Below are 25143 nucleotides of genomic sequence, written 5' to 3'. Positions count from 1 at the left end.
GTACCGTGAAGGAACGGTTGCAGTAATGCAGTGTGGAGGTGATGAACGTGATGAACGAGGCTGGTGATGTTTCTGAGGTGACAGAAGCTGCTTGTGTTCCACCACACAGACATACAAACATACTGACGACGGGCTGGAGTCCTGTAGCAGCTTTATAATAAACATTCCAACCTCTACTGTCGTCACAGCCACTGAGTTATTTAAAGTAATGACACTTATTTATTTATGTTAATGATCAAACCTGAGCAGCACACCTCAGCTCAGATGACCACGCCCCCACAGACTGAACATCATAACTCATATGAAGTCGGGTTGAATCTAACCGGGCTGGTCTCTGATTGGTCGTCGTGTCTCCAGGTAGCCATCGACTTCACGGCCTCTAACGGCGATCCTCGGAACAGCTGCTCTCTGCACTACATCCACCCGTTCCAGCCCAACGAGTACCTGAAGGCTCTGGTGGCCGTGGGGGAGATCTGCCAGGACTACGACAGGTGAGTCCTCACCTGAGTCCAACAAAACACAGCAGCCAATCAGATGAACTGACTCATTAAAGGAGAAATACACTGATAAGTATTGTAGAGCAGGTAGGACGAGACAGGAAGCTGCGTGGTTCTGTTCTGTGACTTCACACTAATTAAACTCGTTTCATCTCCTCCTGTTTGTTCTTCTGGCTGAGAGACGTTTAAACCTTCACGCTTTCAGTCCCACGCAGCCTTTTGTTATATGATATTTTTATAAAGGTTGGATTTTATTCTCTGTGAAGAGAAACCTTGAAGTTACAACATGTCTTCAGTTTGAGAATCAGAGAGAAAAGCTGTGCGGCTGTGCAGGAAGCTGAAGAGGAGACGATTCAGGAGCGCTGAGTTGTGACCGCTTCATTTATCGCCTGCAGTCGATGTGTGCAAACACAAAATGTGAAGGTCTCACCTGCAGGGACTTCATCACTCATCAGCTGAGTGAAAACAGACAGAAAACTTGTTCTGCACCAAACGTGACGAAGGTGGAATAAAAGCAAAATTTAAACATTAAATCGAAACAGCAGCGACTGTTTGTTTTCTTCTGTTCTGCCACTTTTCTTCACTTTCCCCTCGTGGGATCTGAGCAGGAAGTAATCAGCGCTCAGCTCCACCATCACTCCCACAGCCAATCAAAAGTCACTTCTGTCTTTGTACTGAAATAGCCGCGGTCTGAATGAGCTCGTTAACTCCTGCTGTCAGCCAATCAGGAGCCCTCCTCCAGCCTCTCACTCTCTCTGTCTTTCTTTTCTCTCGCAGTGACAAAATGTTCCCGGCGTTCGGCTTCGGCGCTCAGATCCCGCCTGACTACAAGGTAATTTAACTGCTCAGCTCGCCGTCTCTCCCAGCATGCTCTCTGTCAGCGGGGGAGGCCTGGAGAGCGCGAGGCGGACCCTGCCACCCGCCCGTGATTACCAGCCGACCTCCTCCTCCTCCTCCTCGTCTCCCCGGGGTGCTGCTGTTTCATGCTGCATTTTCTCTTCGTACTAAAGTGAAAAGTACAGAAAGTCAAAGTGAGACTGAAACTTTTGAACCAATCAGATCTTTAGTTCTGCTGCTGCAGGCTGCCAACGAGCCGGACGACGACTGACGAGTCGTTTATAAAACACACATCAGTATTAATTTATTAATTGATCAGAAGTGACTTTGACTCAGAAATGATCAGAGCAGCTCAGACTTCATGGAGTGAAGGTCATTAATGACATGTTTCAGTTTCCTTCACTTCAGATGGACGTTTGTGTTGAAGTGCTGCTTTGAACATTAAAATATAAACGTAATGGATCCAGATATGAGCTGATCTCATTCTGAACCGCCCGCAGGAAGAATTAATATTAAGAGTCCAGTCTTGAGTGTCTTTGTCTGTCGTCTCATCACGCAACTGATTTAAAAGTCCTGCAGTGGACCTGTGAGTTTCCCAGACACACAGATCTGTCAGAGACTCGCTGTCAGTAATAAGTTCTAAGTTACTGGACCTGGCCGGCGTCAGCAGGGGGGACGTTTTGTAACGAGGGGGAGAAAAGTCAAACCTCTCAGTGCTGATAATGAACATTAAATCACAGCCACAGTCAAACAGACAGAAACAGAGCAGAGAGGATCACAGATCACAGGTCGCAGCCTCAGGCAGAGATCCTCTCATCCTTCTGACAGTCCATCACGTCAAAGAGCCTGAAAAGAGGAAAATATGAAACATGAAATATTTAAAGAGTGGAAACAAAGAGGAGGAGTTAAAAGCTCCATGTTACAGACGAGTCAACACACAGAAGAGAAAGAGAAAGACAGTCAAACAACCACACAGAGACACTGATGGAAACACACCTGCTGATACTCCTCAGCTTCCTACAGATTATCTGCAGATTATCTACAGATTACCTATAGATTATTTTCAGATTATTTTCAGATTATGTCAGATTATTTACAGGTTATCTTCAGATTATCTTCAGGTATACAGAGTTACCTTCAAGAACAGGAGTCTGACTCCAGTCTGAAGCTTTAGTCTCAGTTTATATTTTAAAATGTAAAGTTAAACACGACGTCACATGATGAGATGTGTCGGAGCTGAGAGTCGGTCAGCTCTCTCTTTCTCTCCCCTCCAGGTCTCCCATGACTTCGCTGTGAATTTTAATGAGGACAACCCAGAGTGTACAGGTGAGAGAACCCAGAGTGTACAGGTGAGAGAACCCAGAGTGTACAGGTGAGAGAACCCAGAGTGTACAGGTGAGAGAACCCAGAGTGTACAGGTGACAGAACCCAGAGTGTACAGGTGACAGAACCCAGAGTGTACAGGTGAGAGAACCCAGAGTGTGCAGGTGACAGAACCCAGAGTGTACAGGTGACAGAACCCAGAGTGTACAGGTGAGAGAACCCAGAGTGTACAGGTGACAGAACCCAGAGTGTACAGGTGAGAGAACCCAGAGTGTACAGGTGAGAGAACCCAGAGTGTACAGGTGACAGAACCCAGAGTGTACAGGTGACAGAACCCAGAGTGTACAGGTGAGAGAACCCAGAGTGTACAGGTGACAGAACCCAGAGTGTACAGGTGAGAGAACCCAGAGTGTACAGGTGACAGAACCCAGAGTGTACAGGTGACAGAACCCAGAGTGTACAGGTGAGAGAACCCAGAGTGTGCAGGTGAGAGAACCCAGAGTGTACAGGTGAGAGAACCCAGAGTGTACAGGTGACAGAACCCAGAGTGTACAGGTGAGAGAACCCAGAGTGTACAGGTGACAGAACCCAGAGTGTACAGGTGAGAGAACCCAGAGTGTGCAGGTGAGAGAACCCAGAGTGTACAGGTGACAGAACCCAGAGTGTACAGGTGAGAGAACCCAGAGTGTACAGGTGACAGAACCCAGAGTGTACAGGTGAGAGAACCCAGAGTGTACAGGTGACAGAACCCAGAGTGTACAGGTGAGAGAACCCAGAGTGTACAGGTGAGAGAACCCAGAGTGTACAGGTGACAGAACCAAGAGTGTACAGGTGACAGAACCCAGAGTGTACAGGTGACAGAACCCAGAGTGTGCAGGTGAGAGAACCCAGAGTGTACAGGTGAGAGAACCCAGAGTGTACAGGTGACAGAACCCTGAGTGTACAGGTGACAGAACCCAGAGTGTACAGGTGACAGAACCCAGAGTGTACAGGTGAGAGAACCCAGAGTGTACAGGTGACAGAACCCAGAGTGTACAGATGAGAGAACCCAGAGTGTACAGGTGACAGAACCCAGAGTGTGCAGGTGACAGAACCCAGAGTGTACAGGTGAGAGAACCCAGAGTGTACAGGTGAGAGAACCCAGAGTGTACAGGTGACAGAACCCAGAGTGTACAGGTGAGAGAACCCAGAGTGTACAGGTGACAGAACCCAGAGTGTACAGGTGAGAGAACCCAGAGTGTACAGGTGACAGAACCCAGAGTGTACAGGTGAGAGAACCCAGAGTGTACAGGTGAGAGAACCCAGAGTGTACAGGTGAGAGAACCCAGAGTGTACAGGTGAGAGAACCCAGAGTGTGCAGGTGAGAGAACCCAGAGTGTACAGGTGACAGAACCCAGAGTGTACAGGTGACAGAACCCAGAGTGTACAGGTGAGAGAACCCAGAGTGTACAGGTGACAGAACCCAGAGTGTACAGGTGAGAGAACCCAGAGTGTACAGGTGAGAGAACCCAGAGTGTACAGGTGACAGAACCCAGAGTGTACAGGTGAGAGAACCCAGAGTGTACAGGTGAGAGAACCCAGAGTGTACAGGTGAGAGAACCCAGAGTGTACAGGTGAGAGAACCCAGAGTGTGCAGGTGAGAGAACCCAGAGTGTACAGGTGACAGAACCCAGAGTGTACAGGTGAGAGAACCCAGAGTGTGCAGGTGACAGAACCCAGAGTGTACAGGGGACAGAACCCAGAGTGTACAGGTGAGAGAACCCAGAGTGTACAGGTGACAGAACCCAGAGCGTACAGGTGACAGAACCCAGAGTGTACAGGTGAGAGAACCCAGAGTGTACAGGTGAGAGAACCCAGAGTGTACAGGTGACAGAACCCAGAGTGTACAGGTGACAGAACCCAGAGTGTGCAGGTGAGAGAACCCAGAGTGTGCAGGTGACAGAACCCAGAGTGTACAGGTGACAGAACCCAGAGTGTACAGGTGACAGAACCCAGAGTGTACAGGTGAGAGAACCCAGAGTGTACAGGTGAGAGAACCCAGAGTGTACAGGTGACAGAACCCAGAGTGTACAGGTGAGAGAACCCAGAGTGTACAGGTGAGAGAACCCAGAGTGTACAGGTGAGAGAACCCAGAGTGTACAGGTGACAGAACCCAGAGTGTACAGGTGAGAGAACCCAGAGTGTACAGGTGACAGAACCCAGAGTGTGCAGGTGAGAGAACCCAGAGTGTGCAGGTGACAGAACCCAGAGTGTACAGGTGAGAGAACCCAGAGTGTACAGGTGAGAGAACCCAGAGTGTACAGGTGAGAGAACCCAGAGTGTACAGGTGAGAGAACCCAGAGTGTACAGGTGACAGAACCCAGAGTGTGCAGGTGACAGAACCCAGAGTGTACAGGTGAGAGAACCCAGAGTGTGCAGGTGACAGAACCCAGAGTGTACAGGTGAGAGAACCCAGAGTGTACAGGTGAGAGAACCCAGAGTGTACAGGTGAGAGAACCCAGAGTGTACAGGTGAGAGAACCCAGAGTGTGCAGGTGAGAGAACCCAGAGTGTACAGGTGACAGAACCCAGAGTGTACAGGTGACAGAACCCAGAGTGTGCAGGTGACAGAACCCAGAGTGTACAGGGGACAGAACCCAGAGTGTACAGGTGAGAGAACCCAGAGTGTACAGGTGACAGAACCCAGAGCGTACAGGTGACAGAACCCAGAGCGTACAGGTGACAGAACCCAGAGCGTACAGGTGACAGAACCCAGAGTGTACAGGTGACAGAACCCAGAGTGTACAGGTGACAGAACCCAGAGTGTACAGGTGACAGAACCCAGAGTGTGCAGGTGAGAGAACCCAGAGTGTGCAGGTGACAGAACCCAGAGTGTACAGGTGACAGAACCCAGAGTGTACAGGTGACAGAACCCAGAGTGTACAGGTGAGAGAACCCAGAGTGTACAGGTGAGAGAACCCAGAGTGTACAGGTGACAGAACCCAGAGTGTACAGGTGAGAGAACCCAGAGTGTACAGGTGACAGAACCCAGAGTGTACAGGTGAGAGAACCCAGAGTGTACAGGTGACAGAACCCAGAGTGTACAGGTGACAGAACCCAGAGTGTACAGGTGAGAGAACCCAGAGTGTACAGGTGAGAGAACCCAGAGTGTACAGGTGACAGAACCCAGAGTGTACAGGTGACAGAACCCAGAGTGTACAGGTGAGAGAACCCAGAGTGTACAGGTGACAGAACCCAGAGTGTGCAGGTGACAGAACCCAGAGTGTACAGGTGAGAGAACCCAGAGTGTACAGGTGAGAGAACCCAGAGTGTACAGGTGACAGAACCCAGAGTGTACAGGTGAGAGAACCCAGAGTGTACAGGTGAGAGAACCCAGAGTGTACAGGTGAGAGAACCCAGAGTGTACAGGTGACAGAACCCAGAGTGTACAGGTGAGAGAACCCAGAGTGTACAGGTGACAGAACCCAGAGTGTACAGGTGAGAGAACCCAGAGTGTACAGGTGATTCCTGCTCTGAGAAAGAGAAAAGAAAGAAAGTGAAAAGAAAGAAAGTGAGTGTGATATTTGATGGACGCTTTGATGTGAGATTAGTGTGATGATGTCGAGGCTGCTGGTCCAAGGAGCAGGTGTGTGTGGTGTGTGTGTGTGTGTGTGTGTGTGTGTGTGTGTGTGTGTGTGTGTGTGTGTGTGTGTGTGTGTGTGTGTGTGTGTGTGTGTGTGCGTGTGTGTGTGTGTGTGTGTGTGAGAAGGAGGTGCTGTGTTGCTGCTGATTGGCAGGTTAGCTCTCTGCCTTGTGAATTCTCTGGTTGGTGGATGGAAAGTGATATCTGAATGCAGTCCGTTCAGCAGCCTGACAGAACCGGGCTCACACTTCCTCCCTGCTGCACCATGTTGTTCTGTCCTGGTCTGGTCTCTGGGTCAGAGAGAGAGACGGACTCTGTCTGAGCTGAAGGTCTGTCGCCCTCTCGGGTTCTAAAGGTCATCGATCAGCGCAGAGACAGTTTAACACCGACACTCTTAATTAAGACTCAGAGTGCGTGTGTGTGTGTGTGTATGTGTGTGTGTGCACGTGTGTGTGTGTGTGTGTGCTCTCAGTGACCTTCACACATTAAATCACATCTCTGCCGCCGGGCATGCTGGGACGCTGGGACCTGAACATCCACACAGCGAGCCTGACGGGCCTCCAGAGCAGCTGAGTGTGTTTCTGGAGGAGAAGTTGGAAACATGTTCTGTGCTGAAATCGTCCTGATGCCTGAAGCTGCTGATTCATGTTTGTTCACGCTGACTGAAATGTTCTGGTTCTGTGTGCTTCAGGGATCCAGGGTGTGGTGGAGGCCTACCAGGCCTGCCTCCCCAAGCTGCAGCTCTACGGTCCCACCAACATCGCCCCCATCATCCAGAAGGTCGCCAACTCCGCCTCGCAGGAGGTCCACACCAAAGAGGCCATGGTGAGTCTCTGCTGACGACTGACAGTGGTGCTGCTCTCAGAGGAGCTGCAGGCTGGTGCTGCTGTGGGGAGACGTGCTGCTAATGGAACAAACTGTTGAGTTTATTAAACGTGAAGATCGGGAACCTGAAGACAGTCTGAAAATGAGATGTCATGTCAGAACGTAACAAGACTTCTGCAGCGACTCTGCTGGGATTCAGTTACTGTCAAACTGCAGATGTCAAACGAGCTGACGTTAATCCAGCTCGTCTGCAGTGAGAGAGGAAACACGACTGTGCTTCTGTCACATGATTCCAGGACGGACGGAAGATTTTAGTTCACGTCTGAAATGTTCAGAAGAGTCAAAGTGTTCATGACCTCAGAACTGCTGAGGGAAGTTCTGCAGGATCATTTTTATTCACTTGACATTTATGAACTTTATCCTGAAAAACTTTGTTTGTCCACCGGCTGTCGACAGAACAGGAAACAGTGTAGTTTAAGTCTTCACTTGTCCTTCAGGGCTTCTGTAGAAATACGAGACGTCGTTCTGTAATATTAATAGTTAACAGTTAGAAACTGTGACGTGACGTGACGTGACGTGACGTGACGTGACGTGACGTGACGTGATGTGACGTGACGTCAGGGATGCTGTGTGTGTTTAGTGTCTGTGAGCTGTGTGTGTTTGTTGGATGACAGTTTGGTAACGAGCTGATGATCAGCGCTGATGTTTGTGTTCTGTCTCGCAGCAATACTTCATCCTGCTGATCCTGACGGACGGCGTCATCACCGACATGGCCGACACGAGGGAGGCCATCGTCCAGGCCTCTCACCTCCCCATGTCCGTCATCATCGTCGGGATCGGGAACGCCGACTTCAGCGACATGCAGATGTTGGACGGTGACGACGGGATCCTGCGATCGCCGAAAGGAGAGCCGGTCCTCCGGGACATCGTCCAGTTCGTCCCCTTCCGCAACTTCAAGCATGTGAGTCTGTGAGACGGACTGATGGAATAATAATCGTCAGGCAGACGTGTTTACAGAGATGTTCTGATGCCAGGTTCTACTTCCTGATACCGACTCTGATATCTGATCCGAGGGTTCCCCTGCATGAAATGTTCCCTGGCTGTGTCGTAGAGTTTGAGCCGAGCAGTTTCATCGTGCTGCGTCTCAAACTCTTAATGAGGCTGCTGGTGTGGCCCGCCTCCAGCCTCACATCCAGAACATGTGGCGGTTCTGATGGTACTCAGCTACCCAACTTCCTGTGTCGGCTTTCAGAACAGAGAAGAAGAATCGATTTATGGTGTGTAACGTTAAGCAGAGCTAACGGAGCTAGCTGGGAAGTACCGGGTCCAGTTTCTACATCACATGGTATCAGACCGGTGCATAGACTCACGGACCCGCTGGATTTCTGATGCTGGTGTCAGAATCAGAACAACTCTAATATTTCCTGCAGAGGAGCGAGCTGGGCCAGTTTGATGGGTCACACCTGAGGAGAGCAGGGTTCTGGTCCAGTGATTTGTTCTGAAGTCTGAACACAGATGAAGTACAGGAAGTTGAATAAGCAACATCTGATAACATGTGAAACTGATGTGTGAAGTGTTTGTCAGCGAGCTTTATTTTGAAGGTCTGACTGGACGTTGGACAGTTTGAGGGACGGCTTCAACTTTGGAGACGATAAAAACTCCACATGCTCGGTTCTGTCCCGACTCTCCTGATGCTGAAGCACAACAGAGTTTCTAAACAAGGCAGAAACACTTTGTAGGCGTTCGTTTCCCACAAACACAGAAACCTGCTGAAAGTCTCTGCTGCTTCCTGCTGTGGAGCCGAGCAATGAAGAAGTGATGAAGCAGCGTCACTGTTGTCTCACCTGGTCTCAGCTGGTCCCACCTGGTCTCACCTGGTCTCACCTGGTCTCACCTGGTCCCACCTGGTCCCACCTGGTCTCAGCAGGTTCCTGATTAACTCTACAGCTCTGTGCTGTGGTCGTGAGGCTGCTCTGTTCCGTCTCTAAGTTTGAGTTTTGCAGCACTTGTTGTGATGAAGTGATGATCTGGAACACACTGAGCTGCTCCTGTTCTGCTGGCTCGGAGCTGAAAACCTCTAAATATGTGCAGCAGATGGTGTGTTAATTCTAACAATCTCCTCCTGATACACAATTATACAGTGCGTATATATATAACTTTGTGTGACCCGACAGTAACTGCGGACGACTGTGAATTAGAGGGAGGCAATAAGCCGAGAGGAGCGAGCTGAATGAGGATCAGAGCATATTGGAAGTGGAGGAGGACGAGACGAGTGTGAAGTTATTGAAGAAATGAGTTTCAGCCTCTGAGAGGGAAGATGGAGAGGCAATCTGCCAGCCAATCTGAGCACGCGCCTTTTCTTCTTCTCTCAAATGAATTTTCAGTCTTTAACGAGTGTGAAGGTTGCAGACTGCAGAGCGCAGCCCGGATCCATCTCTGCCGTTTGGACTCATTTTACAGGCGCTGGATATATTTACCCTCCCGGGATTCATCTGCCTGATGAAAGAGTTTCTGTGGAGGAAATGTTACTGAGGCAGAGACGATGTGACCAACAGAGTCGTGATCCACCACAGAAGAAGAGCTCAGGCTGTAACGCCACGATGTCCTCACAGAATACATGTGCAGAATATCATCTTCACATCATTCTGTTTGTTTCTGTGCGTTTCTTTAACCACTGTGAGGGCCTAAAATCCTGCATTATTTATTTAAGCCAATTAGTTTGTAATTAGTTCACGGCGGTGCTGAACCATATTAATGATGTGTCTGATTCCCTGCAGGAAACACTGAAATAAACACTGAGAGTTAAATCAGTGTTAAAACGACGACTCTGATCCTGTCATGTGAACAAAAGTCTCCTCTGGAAGACGTTTACTTCGTCTCTTCATCAAACACACAATAACTGTCGGCGACTCTGAGGTTTGACATCAGTACGTTCATCTGACAACAGAGCAGGATGTGAGTGATGTCACACTGAATGTTATCAGCGAGCTCACAGAGAGAAGAAGAGACACTGAGACGTCTCAGATAAACGACTGTGAGCCTGCAGCTGAACGCAGACGCTCTCTGAAGGAAACTAGTTTTGGCTGCTTGAGTTTCAGATCTTTCTCCCAGTTGGACCAGTACAGAACCCTCCTGAGGAGGACCAGGAGGAGGATCCTGATCAGAGGCCTGAGACGGCTCTACTCTGAGCCCCTCATCCGTCTGTCATCTGGTTCCTGGAGCTGCTCGGCTCAGACCCGGAGCTGTTGACTGCTTCAGGTTCTGCTGCGTGGCTCTCTGCTCTCCTGTCAATCAATATTAATATGTGTCACAGTCATTTTACAGGAGCCAAACGTCTGTTTTCAAATGTTCCAGCTTCGTTTAACAGAATTTAAGAGACTCCTGCTTACAACTGTGACACTGACTGACAGTCACACGGCTGTGATGAGCTGCAGTCTGATGTTCACGGTGTGACGTGATGATCTGAAGCTGAAGCTGAAGCTGACGAGCGTGAGCCGTCTGCAGCTCCATGAAGCTCTTCAGCTTCACGTCTTCACACAGACGAGCAGCTGACTGATGCTTCCTGTCTCCTCTCCCTCTGCAGGCGTCTCCAGCTGCTCTGGCTAAGAGCGTGTTAGCAGAGGTGCCCAACCAGGTGGTGGACTACTACAACAGCAAGGGCATCAAGCCCAAAGTGCCCTGCCAGTTCCAGTCTTCCAGGCAGTTCGGTCCCTAAGCGCCGCCGCCGCCACCTCACCTGGACTGAGAATCATGTTTACTGTCTTTTGTTCTTTGTCCATGTTAAAGGTGCTACACGCAGCGTTTTACCGTGAGGAAAAGGCTCATACAGTCACTGTAGACACACGAGGCCGACCAGAACCGACACTGGACTCACAGGAAGTTTTGCTGGATTGCTTTATGGTACAAAACAGATATCGCACATCCTGCTGTGTTGTTAAAGAGACCAGAGAGGTGGTTGTTAGAGATAGAAGTGAAACATGTCAGACATCTTTGCATCATGTTTTGCCCGTTGCACACTGAATATGCAAAAACAGTCAAAGCACAGAGGCTGAGACGCACCAGAACATCGGTTCTGTCAGACCTCAGTCCACTAAACAAACAGGGTTTACACCTCTACTAAGTAGCCGTTGATAGCTTGTTTTTAGCTATGTAGCATTACTTTAACTGTATCTTTAAGAGTTACAGATAAAGTTTGTGTTGATCTTCCTGGTGCGTTAGTGTTTACAGTCACAGCTGGCTCACATCATCATTAACCACCAAACGTGTTCCATCAAACCAGATCTTTACAGCCGAGTGTCACCCATCTCTGAATCTGAGTACCAAGGGAAAGTCTGCAGAGAGGAGGGACGTGGTGCTGACCAATCACAAGCCGTCCTGACAGGGAAAGGATGAAACAACAATCTGCTGTTAACTACCAACATGTGTGAAATAGTCCAGTCGCTGTCCAGAGGTGAGCTAACTGACCTGCTAACTGACCTGCTAACTGACCAGCTAACTGACCAGCTAACTGACCTGCTAACTGACCAGCTAACTGACCAGCTAACTGACCAGCTAACTGACCTGCTAACTGACCTGCTAACTGACCAGCTAACTGACCTGCTAACTGACCTGCTAACTGACCAGCTAACTGACCAGCTAACTGACCAGCTAACCGACCAGCTAACCGACCTGCTAACCGACCAGCTAACCGACCTGCTAACTGACCTGCTAACTGACCAGCTAACCGACCTGTTAACCGACCAGCTAACTGACCAGCTAACTGACCTGCTAACTGACCTGCTAACTGACCAGCTAACTGACCAGCAACTGACCTGCTAACTGACCAGCTACTGACCAGCTAACTGACCTGCTAACTGACCTGCTAACTGACCAGCTAACTGACCAGCAACTGACCTGCTAACTGACCAGCTAACTGACCAGCTAACTGACCTGCTAACTGACCTGCTAACTGACCTGCTAACTGACCTGCTAACTGACCAGCTAACCAACCAGCTAGCTTACTCCGATTGTCTGCCTAGCATGTCAGCTGACGGTGGTCACCACGTTGTTAAAGACACACACACACACACACCATTTTGAGTTTTCCAGTGACATGAAGGCTGTGATTACATCACAAAAAGCAGAGAGGCTTATGGGTCATGAAAAGCTCCGGTGTATAAAATGCTAACTGTAGCACCTTTAGCATGTGTTGTGCATGCAGGCCGTACAGAGGCTGAGCTGATTGTAACCTTCAGGAGTGTTTTTAACGGACATGAAAAGCACACAAACACACACAGTGACGGATCAGACGCTGTTTCCCTGCAGACAGCATGCCGGGCGGGGAGCAGTCGCTGAAGGAATGTATGACCCTCCTCCTCCTCCTCCCCCTCCTCCCCTCATCCCCCCGTCTGGTTTGTTTTTATAAAAGTTTCTCGAGATTTTGCTAAATTTGGTAAAGTTCGTATGTTGTAAAGCATTTTGGATCTCTGGCGGATGAAGAAGCCAGCTGCCTTCACAGACGTCTGCATCCTCCAGTGTTTCTATCTCAAGGCCGGGCAGATGCATGAACTGTTGTTTGCATGCAAATCTCCATGCGGGACTCCTCGGTCCTCGTGGTTTCTGTTTCCTGGTCGTGAATAATATGAGTAATAATGACGTTTACAACATTCCCGATGACGGGCTGTTCTACTCTCAAGCATGTTCACGTGTAAACGAAATGTGTGAGTAGATATAAAAGCACAACCTGAGTATCTTTGGAGCGTTTACTAGATTATGGTGGTAGTTTTTGGTTATTTGTGCCGCGACGCCTGTCCTCTCACCTGTCTGTCCTCTCACCTGTCTGTCCTCTCACCTGTCTGTCCTCTCACCTGTCTGTCCTCTCACCTGTCTGCTCTCTCACCTGTCTGTCCTCTCACCTGTCTGTCCTCTCACCTGTCTCTCCTCTCACCTGTCTGTCCTCTCACCTGTCTCTCCTCTCACCTGTGTGTCCTCTCACCTGTCTGCTCTCTCACCTGTCTGTCCTCTCACCTGTCTGTCCTCTCACCTGTCTGCTCTCTCACCTGTCTCTCCTCTCACCTGTCTGTCCTCTCACCTGTCTCTCCTCTCACCTGTGTGTCCTCTCACCTGTCTGTCCTCTCACCTGTCTCTCCTCTCACCTGTCTGTCCTCTCACCTGTCTCTCCTCTCACCTGTCTGTCCTCTCACCTGTCTGTCCTCTCACCTGTCTGTCCTCTCACCTGTCTGTCCTCTCACCTGTCTGCTCTCTCACCTGTCTGTCCTCTCACCTGTCTGTCCTCTCACCTGTCTCTCCTCTCACCTGTCTGTCCTCTCACCTGTCTCTCCTCTCACCTGTGTGTCCTCTCACCTGTCTGCTCTCTCACCTGTCTGTCCTCTCACCTGTCTGTCCTCTCACCTGTCTGCTCTCTCACCTGTCTCTCCTCTCACCTGTCTGTCCTCTCACCTGTCTCTCCTCTCACCTGTGTGTCCTCTCACCTGTCTGTCCTCTCACCTGTCTCTCCTCTCACCTGTCTGTCCTCTCACCTGTCTCTCCTCTCACCTGTCTGTCCTCTCACCTGTCTGTCCTCTCACCTGTCTGTCCTCTCACCTGTCTGCTCCCTCACCTGTCTCTCCTCTCACCTGTCTGTCCTCTCACCTGTCTGTCCTCTCACCTGTCTTTCCTCTCACCTGTCTGCCCTCTCACCTGTCTGTCCTCTCACCTGTCTGTCCTCTCACCTGTGTGTCCTCTCACCTGTCTGTCCTCTCACCTGTCTGTCCTCTCACCTGTCTGTCCTCTCACCTGTCTGTCCTCTCACCTGTCTGTCCTCTCACCTGTCTGCTCTCTCACCTGTCTGCCCTCTCACCTGTCTGTCCTCTCACCTGTCTGTCCTCTCACCTGTCTGCTCTCTCACCTGTCTGTCCTCTCACCTGAGTTAGCTGAGCCAATAGAAACTGTCTGAAGTCTCACAGGAAAGAACATCTCAACAGGTTCTTTGAACAAAAAGGTCCAAGTTTGAACTTCTTAAACTTTTTCTCGTGACCTAAATTGAGGACTAACGAACTCTCAGATTCCTGATTCTGGATCGTTTGACCTGATCAGTGTCACACATCACGTGTGTTGTCAGACTGATCGCTAGACAAGATTATCACTACTGTTACTGACAGCAGCTCTTCTGTTTCCTGCAGAATCTCAGTCCGGCTGCAGACGTACGATCAGGTCTGAGTTACTGAGACCGACAGCTGATCACAGATCAATACAGAACAGCTCTGTCTGACTCATAACGTCAGTAGTTTGATACTATAAACAAACTTAAAACAAATGATCGATCCAGTAATGATCGACGCTGGAACGCACAACGTTTCCACATCATGTTCAGCCACTCAGGTTCTTTGATTTGTGATCATGTTCTTTGTGTTTCTGTTGGTTGTGTTGAACAAGACGAGGGCAGGCGTCGCGTCGCGTGACGTGTCGTCGTGTTAACATGCAGTATTGTGTGCAAAACAATGACAAACTGACTTATGATAATAAAAGTTTTATCAGTAACCTGTGAGTGTGTCGTGTGTCCTGAGAACACAACATTTCATAATGACTCTGTTTCTATCAGCAGGTCAGAAAACGTTCCTTCCTTCTGACAAAACGAACAGATTAAACAGATTACACATGAGCAGCTACATGTTAGTTCATATTCTGATGATATTTGAACGATAACCAGAACAGAAACATCAGCCTAACTCCTGATACAGGATCGTCCAGGTGGATTTTATAGAGTTCATTTATTTTCCTGTTGTTCTGTGTAACACTACAAACAGTGATGTTAGCTAGGAAGTGGCTGAATCAGTTCCTCCAGAAAAATGCAGAGATTTTTTGTGATTGTTGTGGTCAAAAATCCTTGATTATGCAGCACGTTTTCTTAAAAGATGAGATGGAATATGCAGGATATTTATGCAATTTTATGCGATGAAATTGCAAAAACTGCGGTTCGATGAAAAAGAGAAAAAAAAGTGATTCCCCCTGTTCTCACGAGGCTGCTACCTTAATGTAAAGAGCCATTTCTTATTACTTCCTATGATAAGCAGCACACTAGGAATATTTAAGTTCTCATCTTGTTTTATTTCAGACCTTAATAAACACGTGGCTCAAACTTACAAAACACTGATGAGTCAAACAAGTTCTGTAGCTTTACAAAAGGAATATGCTACAACTTCTGTAAATATGAATTAATAAAATATAACAAAAATAAAATGAGTGCTTCCTGTTTTACAGAGGTAGCTCACATCGCGTAATTACATCACTTCATAACGTTCCCATGGCAACAGGGGAAAATGGCTGCTCTTGTGTGAAGTAAACGCAACATTTTTCAACTTTCTGCTGAGATATATGGGGGGATTATAAAATCATGCAAGCCTCCATGTTTTGCACGGAAATCGGCAATTTATGTGGTGAAAGTGCGCCGTATTTGAAAAAATGCAGTCCCCGCATGAATATGAGTACTTTGGCTGATTATGCATTGAATTATGCGATCACATAATTGCGCTTTTCTGGAGGGACTGCTGAATGCTACTGTTAGCTTCTCCTTGTGGAGGCTAACAGGTGACGTGTTTGATTTTCACTACTGATTTGTTTTTCAGCTGCTGATCATTCAGGAAGCAGTGAAATAAAAATCCCTCCACACATCTGAGCTTCCAGCTGAATGTGACATCAGAGGAAAATGGCCGTCAAGGAATTGTAGATTTTTAATTGGTGGATATTCTGCTCACAGGAAGGTTTGATTTATCTATTTCTGCATTGGAGAGTCATATCTACAGGCGGAGGCGTCCGTCGGTCAGCGTGAGGACGTTTCCTGTGTGTTGTTTGCTGTGAGAGTAAAATGAGGGAGAATCAACATCCTCAGTGTTAAACAGCAGCAGCAGTGATAATTACACCTCTCGGCTGCTTCTGTTCGGAGGCGTTACGGGTTGAAGAGAAGGAGGAGGCGGATGAAAGGAGGTCATTAACTCTGTCAACGGGACAAAAGATTCACTGTGAGACGCCACCGACTCACCATGAAGCTGCAAACACCAGACGAGGGGACGATCAGACCTCAGATCTGCTGTTAAAGCCTCCAGTGGAGCACAGCGGGACTGGGAATGTAAAAACTGTCTCCAGTTTGACGACGTCAGACTCGGAGAGGATTGTGGATCTGTGTGTTACTGAGAGGTTATTAATAGCAGCCAGTTATTGATTTGTCCTCATCGATGTCTCTGCTCTGTCCTCACCTCTGACCTATTTTCCATCCAGCTAATCTAAATGTGAACCCGTGAGCAGCTCTGGTAAATGAAGTCCGACCAAACTTCAGCCGAAGTTTCAGCACATTAAAACCTTAATGAGGCAGCAGAGGGAGATCCAGTGCTGACAGTCCAGATAACAACGTCTGTCAGCTGATGGGCTGCAGAGACGATCTGATGACTTCCTGTCAGTCGTTCTTTATTTAGACTGAAATCTGATCGTTCACATGATCGTGTCTCTGATGAAGCTCCATTAAAACGCTCTCTCGTCTTCCTCCTCTGCTGTTGCTCCCGAGACGAGACTTTTGAAAAATGGACCTGGAGGAGAAAGTTAAAATAATTAAGCGTTGATCGTGGAGCGAGCAGGAAGTGTTTCCATGGGAGTCTAAAGGACGACTGGTGCAGGTGGAGACAGATCGACGAGGCTGCAGAGACTCAGGAATGTCACACCGCCGTCTGATCTCATGAAATGTTGCATAAATGTTCTTAAAGAACATTTTTCTTGTCATTTGACGCCGTCAGCGTTGTTTTGGTCGTGCAGGAGAAGAACCACCTGGTGATGTTGTGGTAACGTTCACAGTTCTGGTTCAGATAAGTTGACAGATGTCGAATACTTTACGTAAGTTAATCTGCGGACTTAAAGTTAAAGGTGTAATACGTGAGTATTGGCCACCTCCAGACCAACAGAGTAGCTGCTAACTGCTGCTAACTGGATTCTATGCATCCATGACTGTTGTTAGCTTTTTAGCTCAGTTAGCCATGCAGCTAGCTATATATCTGCAACACAGTACCAAGACGACTTTGACATTATTATTTTTTTTCACTCTGTTGATCATTTCAGTTAAATTAAATTCTCATATTGCAGCTTTTAAAAGTCATTATTGGCTTCGGGTGTCAGGTGACGTGAACATCCCTCCCGACCTCAACGTAACATCTGTAATGTTTTTCATGCCTGTAGTGCTAAGATGCTAACATGCTAACACCGACCTGTAGGTCCATCTGTGAAGATCATCTCACAGTAACCGTCATACTTTGAGTTATTTTCTGTAGTTATTTCCTGCTTTATTTTGAAATTTTCTCATCATGTGTCATGTTTTGCTTTTCACTTCCTTCCTTTGTCCTGGAAAACTTTCAGTGAAACTTTGTGACGTTAACTTCCCAGAGTGAAGTTTGTCTCTTCACTCTGATTGGCTCAGAGTCACAAACAGCTGATTGATGTCGAGACCTTCAGCTGCTGTTTCTATCTGAAGCGCTGCGACCTCAGAAGTCGTCATTAAAACAGGTTCAGCAGGTCTTTAATTACCTCAGCAGATGACTAACGAGGAGGTTAATGAGGAGCAGCCAATAGGAAGCCAGCGTGCAGCTCTGTGCTATAAACAGACACCAGGAGCATCTGACCTCAGACATGTCACCCAAAATTCTAACACCGTGTTTACATCATCATCATCTGCCGCTCTGTTTCCATGGAGACGAAGGATTTTAAAAACAAAAGCTGAGACAAAAGCACATTTCATTGTCAGACAGAGTTCACCTCAGCTCACTTCTTCTGAGAGGCCGAGGCAGTTTCTGTTTGAGATGAGATAAAGACCTTTGTGTTAGCATTAGCGTGGCGAGCTAATTGTTAGTAAAGGATGCTAAGGGATGTATCATAGACAACTCTGAGTTTCAGAGTCATCAGGGCCACTTGTGGGTCGTTGACCCCAACCGGCCTTCATGTCAACGACCCACAAGTGGCCTTGACGACTCTGAAAGGACACTCCCACACTGTGTAAGGACTCTCTCACACTTTGTAAGGACACTCCCACACTATGTAAGGACACTCTCACACTCTGTAAGGACACTCTTACACTCTGTAAGGACACTCTCACACTCCGTAAGGACACTATTACACTCTGTAAGGACACTCTCACACTCTGTAAGGAAACTCTGTAAGGACACTCCCACACTCTGTAAGGACACTCCCACACTCTGTAAGGACACTCCCACACGCTGTCAGGACACTCTCACATTCTGTAAGGACACTCCCACACTCTGTAAGGACACTCCCACACGCTGTCAGGACACTCTCACATTCTGTAAGGACACTCTCACACTCTGTAAGGACACTCTTACACTCTGTCAGGACTCTTACATACTCGGTTAGGACACTCTCACACTCTGTAAGGACATTCCCACACTCTCTGTAAGGACACTCTTACACTCTGTAAGGACACTCTCACACTCTGTAAGGACACTCTTACACTCTGTAAGGACACTCTCACACTCTGTAAGGACACTCCCACACTCTGTAAGGACACTCTCACATTCTGTAAGGACACTCTCACACTCTGTAAGGACACTCTCACACTCTGTAAGGACACTCCCACACTATGTAAGGACACTCTCACACATTGTAAGGACACTCCCATACTCTGTAAGGACACTCCCACACTATGTAAGGACACTCCCACACTCTGTAAGGACACTCCCACACTATGTAAGGACACTCCAACACTCTGTAAGGACACTCTCACACTCTGTAAGGACACTCTCACACTCTGTAAGGACACTCCCACACTCTGTAAGGACACTCCCACACGCTGTCAGGACACTCTCACATTCTGTAAGGACACTCCCACACTCTGTAAGGACACTCCCACACGCTGTCAGGACACTCTCACATTCTGTAAGGACACTCTCACACTCTGTAAGGACACTCTTACACTCTGTCAGGACTCTTACATACTCGGTTAGGACACTCTCACACTCTGTAAGGACATTCCCACACTCTCTGTAAGGACACTCTTACACTCTGTAAGGACACTCTCACACTCTGTAAGGACACTCTTACACTCTGTAAGGACACTCTCACACTCTGTAAGGACACTCCCACACTCTGTAAGGACACTCTCACATTCTGTAAGGACACTCTCACACTCTGTAAGGACACTCTCACACTCTGTAAGGACACTCCCACACTATGTAAGGACACTCTCACACATTGTAAGGACACTCCCATACTCTGTAAGGACACTCCCACACTATGTAAGGACACTCCCACACTCTGTAAGGACACTCCCACACTATGTAAGGACACTCCAACACTCTGTAAGGACACTCTCACACTCTGTAAGGACACTCTCACACTCTGTTAGGACACTCCCACACTATGTAAGGACACTCTCACACATTGTAAGGACACTCCCACTCAACTGTGTGTTGTCAAAGATGCCCGAAAATGTTCTGAAAGAAGTGTTAAACCTTCCAGAAATGTCAGAATGTAACACAAATTCTGGACCAACAGCTGACTGCAGGCGTCAGAGAAACATTCAGATGTCCACATACTTCTGGCCACGTAGCTCGAGCAACAGATTTCCTGTCAGAGTGAAACAATGTGTAAGAGATGATCAGTGTTTGTTTTGGCTCTGAGTGTTTTCAGTCATTATGGGATGGACGAGCTTGCAGCCAGCTGCTGGTTCTGGATCAGGATGAGAGCAGATCTGAGTGACGGCTCGCTGCTCCACACAGGAAGCTAATTATCATATTCAACCACACACACACACACACACAAACACACACACCTCCGGATGCTCTCCTTCATTAATTCTGTAAATATATTTGAATAATGAACTGTTGTAATATTTGTACAGTAGCAGCGGTGGAGCTGCAGCCAGCGGGGAAATAAAGGAAGCTCCGTTTAGAATTAAATATTTTTAAATCATGAAATATTATTATTAAATATTTTCATGTTATTGTCAGAAAGAACTGAACGACGATGTTTGAGTAGAAAAAAGGAAATAAAAGAAATAAGATGAGGAATAAATCAGATAAACTGATGTTTGTAATAAACGTGTGTGATGACAGACGCAGCACGTCATCTCCTGAGGTTCTGCCTGGTCCGGACCGTAGGTTCTGCTTCCTGTCAGAACACATGCTCAGTGAATGTGACGTGTTCAGGCGTGTTGATGAGGACCTGTTCACACCTGTGTGTGTGTGACGAGGCCTCAGAGTCAACACATGTTGATCGTGTCCTTCAGACTCTGTCGGCCCTCACAAAGTGTTTCCTCTCATTAAATGAATGTTCTGGTGTGTTTGGGTCGGGTCAAAGACAAATCACAAGTGCAGGAAGTAAAGAGTTTAAAACTGATCCTGGTGAAGACAGAAAGTCATTTCTAGCAGAGAATATAACGAGCAGACGGTCTCAGGATCACTAACTGATATTCTGCAGTCTCGTCGTCTGTTTCTTCCTAACGACGGTCCAGAGTTCGGTACCACAGCGACATGAAGAGTGTTTGTGTCACCTCAGTGAAAGTGTTGAACCTGCAGCTGTTTGATGGCCGACTGTGTGAAGAGGACGAGGCGTCAGCGTAACGAGCCTGCAGAGCAACAACATGTGAGGCCACAGTCAGCTTGTTAGAAAAGTCTCTGTGGAAAGTTTGTGACAAAAGCAGAACCTCAACAGAACCTGAAACAAAACGCTTCAACTCGACTGAATAAACAGAAGAAGAGATTAAAGCTGCTGCAGGACAGTAATCACTGATCACTCAGCATCAGAACCCAGCCGTTCTGTTCTCTGTAACTCCGTCTCACGTTTTTAAATGCAGTTTGTCTGTGAAAATAACAGCAGGTCCACTTCAGACGTCTGACAACTGGATTAGACTGAAACAGAACCGCATCATGACCGACACCAGTGAGCTGAGCCGGGCCGGACTCTGATCATCAGTATTTCATGTATCAGCTGGTGTCGATCCATCGAGGCTGCAGGACGTCCAGATGCTTTTTACATTCACCAAACGCTCTGGAAACATCTGGAGAAACTCAGATGTTGGTTTTATTCTGGACGGGACCAGAACCCGCTCCGTGTGGATTTCACAGGGATGCAGGATTTGGATTATTTTCAGCTGATAACCAATAATCACCTGCCTCTCCTGGTTACAGCTGATTATATAACTGTTGATTTAACATTGTTTTATGTCTCCCCTGTAGTCCAGGTGCGGTTCTGTTGGTCCATTCACTAATGACCTTAGCTGAGCCACACCAGACCCTTCCTGCTGCTGCTACTTCACATTAAGAGCTTTTTATTGTGAAGAAGATACTATAATAAATGTGTTTATCACAGAATGAGCTGAACGTCTGTTCTGATCAGCCGACGAAGACGGTAAACAAGTTAATCCTAAAACAGTGAGGTTCTGTTCTGTTCTGCTCTGTTTGAACATCTTCTCTGGGACGGTCTGTTAATTAGCTGCTGATGACGCGAGGCTCACAGATGTGTGTGTGTGTGTGTGTGTGTGTGTGTGTGAGTCTGAAACAACTGATAACTTTCTCCTGTATCAACATTAAAACATTAAATCATAAAAACATTCAAACTTGGATACGTTCTGAAACGTGTAAACGAGTAAACGTAACTGTTTTAAACCACACTGAAGCTAACTGCTGCTCATTGTTCTCTGTAGCTGCTGTGAGTAGATGCTGCTAGCAAGAAGCTCAGTAAGCCGTGGAGCTAAGTGGTTCTGTTGGCTGACAGGGACTGAAGAGAGACGGAGGACTCAGTACAGAGGTGATTTACAGTACAGAGGTGATTTACAGTACAGAGGTGATTTACAGTACAGAGGTGATTTACAGACCAGGACTGTGTCACATCAGGAGAGGACAGAGAGAGTCTGATGACATCATCAGCGTGTAGAGTCAGAATATCTTCTCATGTTACTGTGAACTGAGGGTTTATTTGGACCGAACCAGTGGAGACTGCTGGATCGACACCACCTGCTGGTCCAAGCCAGGCTTTAGCTCATTTACCATCTTCACCCTCCTCCTCTTCCTCCTCCTCTTCCTCCTCCTCCTCACCCTCTGTACTCTGGGGGATTTCATCTCTCACCCGGCCAGCAGCCATAATCTCCCGATGTGGCGGTGCTGTGCAGGCGTGCTGCTGCAGAGGTGGAGCATGATCTCCATTTTGTTACTGATCGACCGTCTCTGAGGGCGGATCACACTGAAGCTGCGTCTCTGCTCGGCTTTGTCCAGGTCGTCTGAGCAGCAGCTGCTTTGTCCTGACTTTGTCACCTCACTGGGAGGTGGATGTTACGTAAAGACTGACTCCTCCGTCCTCTCTGCCGTCTTCATCTCCACCAAGTTCATTTACTGAAGTCTTGAACTGGAAGCCAGCAGAGTTAAAATGGTTTTTATGGTATTTTACATTTATTTCCTGTCAAATGATACCAGCATGTTGATGAGTCATCGAGCACTAACCAGCTGTGACTCTGATTGTTGTGGAGGGTCGCAGCATGGAAGAGATTTCACTGCAGAACAGAATCTGTTGTGTTGTCTAACGGGGTTCTGAGTGTGAGAGACCAACTGCTCTGATGTCTGAACTGATGCCTGGATCAGCTTACATCAGCTGACTGACCCCCGAGACCTCAGGAGGACCAGGCTGAAGTGGAGACTCAGGTGAGTGAAGGTGTGCAGCTGGAAACACTAGTTCATCATGAGAAGTTTACCGGAGTGATGATGAGTCGATGAGCTGCAGCCAATCAAACGACAGCACACAGAAAACAGTCAGAACACCTCGTCTGGGCCTAATGGGTGTGGTGTCTACCTGAAGCTGGATTTATGGCTGTCAGGTGATCATGAAGCTGTCAGGTGATCATGAAGCCGTCAGGTGACCATGAAGCCGTCAGGTGATCATGAAGCCGCTGTCAGGTGATCATGAAGCCGTCAGGTGATCATGAAGCCGTCAGGTGATCATGAAGCCGCTGTCAGGTGATCATGAAGCCGTCAGGTGATCATGAAGCTGTCAGGTGATCATGAAGCCGTCAGGTGATCATGAAGCCGTCAGGTGATCATGAAGCCGTCAGGTGATCATGAAGCCGTCAGGTGATCATGAAGCCGTCAGGTGATCATGAAGCCGACAGGTGATCATGAAGCCGTCAGGTGATCATGAAGCCGACAGGTGATCATGAAGCCGTCAGGTGATCATGAAGCCGTCAGGTGATCATGAAGCCGTCAGGTGATCATGAAGCCGTCAGGTGATCATGAAGCCGTCAGGTGATCATGAAGCTGAACTCATCAGGACCGCAGGGAAACATGGAGGACGTGTTGAGGTGCATTCATCAGTGAATGGAGGAAATTAGATCTCATAACGTCCTGCGGCTCTGTCGGAGGATTGAATGTCTGCAGGAGCAATGAGTTGTTGACTCTTTAAGAAAATGAGTCCGGGTCGTTCCAGAACCATCGTGTTCTGTGTGGCGACCTGCTGATTGCTGATGGCTGCGTGTAAACATCATGATGGAGACAATGACTGCTGCTTTGTTTATGTGAGACAAACCTCCATCTGCTGCATTGTTCCGTGTGGAGCTGCTCATTACAGAGCCCATTATGTGTCCGCGGGCCGGACCGCTTGTAAATGATCGTTGAGGGAGTGAACAAAGCCTCGACTCTCCCGGCTGTTTATCTGCTGGCAGCAGCGACGGGGCCGACTCCACGCGGCGAGCTGAACAGAACAACGGGCCAACGCTCTTTAAGTGAGACGGATGATTGGGTAGCTCGCAGGTAACATGTCAGAGAGAGAGATGGCGAGCGGACTCCAGCTCGATACGCGTGGACAACAAACGGCGCTCCTCGTCAGGATCGTTAACGGCGCCTCTGCTCCGCTGAGGCCCGGTGATTTATGTCGTCTCTCTGAGGGCGAGGGAAGATGGATGACGGGCTGCAGCCGGGCGGAGCCACCTGAGGAGGAGGAGGTGCTCCAGGTCGTCCTCCCACAAGCCCGAGCTGACCTCTGACCTCTGTGCTGAGGGTCGCTGGGACGTCTGTGCGTCATCATAACGATGTTTAATGAGGAGGAGGAGAAACAGCGTCACATTGTAACTGAGTACTTTTACTGTACTCAGGTCTGCAGGATGAGCTGTGACATCACTGCTGATGCTCCTCAGTGAGGTGACATCATGTTCTGACATCATCACTGCTCTGCTCCATCATCACAGTAAATCCTCTGATGCTTATTGATCTCTACAGGATCAATATCCAGATATCTGCTCAAAAATACTGTGATGTCATCTGAACTAAATAAGTTAGTCTGCATGTTTTCAGCTTTTATACACAAAAATACAAACAAATCAGTTTAAATTTATTCACATTGACTCAACATGAACATTTACTTTGTGTAGAACTGTGTAAATCATAAATGGAAATGTTATAAATAAAGTCAGCGTTTAAGAACAGACCTGAAGTCAGTCTGTGGTTAGCCTAGCTTAGCACAAAGACACACTGATGTGTTTTCTTCTCTGCTTAAATATTCAATCTTCACTTTTTAATAGATTTGTTGACGTATGTAAATATATTGTGTTTAACATCTGAAGGATCAAACGCTACTGATGAAACATTTATATCAAATTAATACTCACAACAACATTTACAAAATGATGATCAGATCTCAGATCAGTAACCTGCTGTGGCTGTGATTTGTCCTTGTGTTCCAGGAGGGAAGGTGAAACATGGCCAGCAGGTGAGGAGGGAGGAGGAGGAGGAGGAGGAGGAGGGGGGAGGAGGAGGAGGTGACACCTCATTATGTCCTGCCCTGGGGGAGCAGCTCCGGGGGGACACGTCCTCATTTTAAAGAAATATCTGGTGTTTCCCTCGTCTGTCCTCAAACTGTGAGGAGATGTTCAGACGGGTCGTTCATTAAAACACCGAGTCAGTCGGACCAGAGACTCTGTGCTCACTGCAGGCCTCTGATCTCACCTGGTTCACGTGTCCACCTGGTTCACGTGTCCACCTGGTTCACGTGTTCACCTGGTTCACGTGTTCACCTGGTTCACGTGTTCACC

General features: G+C 48.0%; 1 protein-coding gene across 1 annotated transcript; it reads left to right on the top strand.

Moving 5' to 3' along the window:
• Window positions 1–216: 216 nt before the first annotated feature.
• Window positions 217–11995, top strand: LOC115578150 (copine-4-like). The gene is made up of 6 exons (XM_030410999.1): window positions 217–491; window positions 1275–1329; window positions 2609–2660; window positions 6970–7103; window positions 7828–8064; window positions 10687–11995. Exons 1-6 carry the CDS (start codon window positions 226–228, stop codon window positions 10816–10818), a joined length of 876 nt encoding a protein of 291 aa, XP_030266859.1. The 5' UTR covers window positions 217–225; the 3' UTR covers window positions 10819–11995.
• The last annotated feature ends 13148 nt before the right edge of the window (window positions 11996–25143 follow it).

The sequence above is a fragment of the Sparus aurata genome, unplaced genomic scaffold (assembly GCF_900880675.1).
Source record: "Sparus aurata unplaced genomic scaffold, fSpaAur1.1, whole genome shotgun sequence".
Lineage (NCBI taxonomy): Eukaryota > Metazoa > Chordata > Actinopteri > Spariformes > Sparidae > Sparus > Sparus aurata.
The sequence above is the reverse complement of the archived record's forward strand: the minus strand, read 5'-3'. Positions and strand labels throughout refer to the sequence as shown.

What these genes read in the sequence shown, in the direction of transcription:
- LOC115578150 (XM_030410999.1), top strand. Translation starts at nt 226, where the DNA reads ATGTTAATGATCAAACCTGAGCAGCACACCTCAGCTCAGATGACCACG. An exon ending in AGATCCCGCCTGACTACAAG is followed by an intron (nt 1,330 to 2,608) that starts GTAATTTAACTG and finishes TCTCCCCTCCAG; the next exon opens with GTCTCCCATGACTTCGCTGT. An exon ending in GGACAACCCAGAGTGTACAG is followed by an intron (nt 2,661 to 6,969) that starts GTGAGAGAACCC and finishes TGTGTGCTTCAG; the next exon opens with GGATCCAGGGTGTGGTGGAG.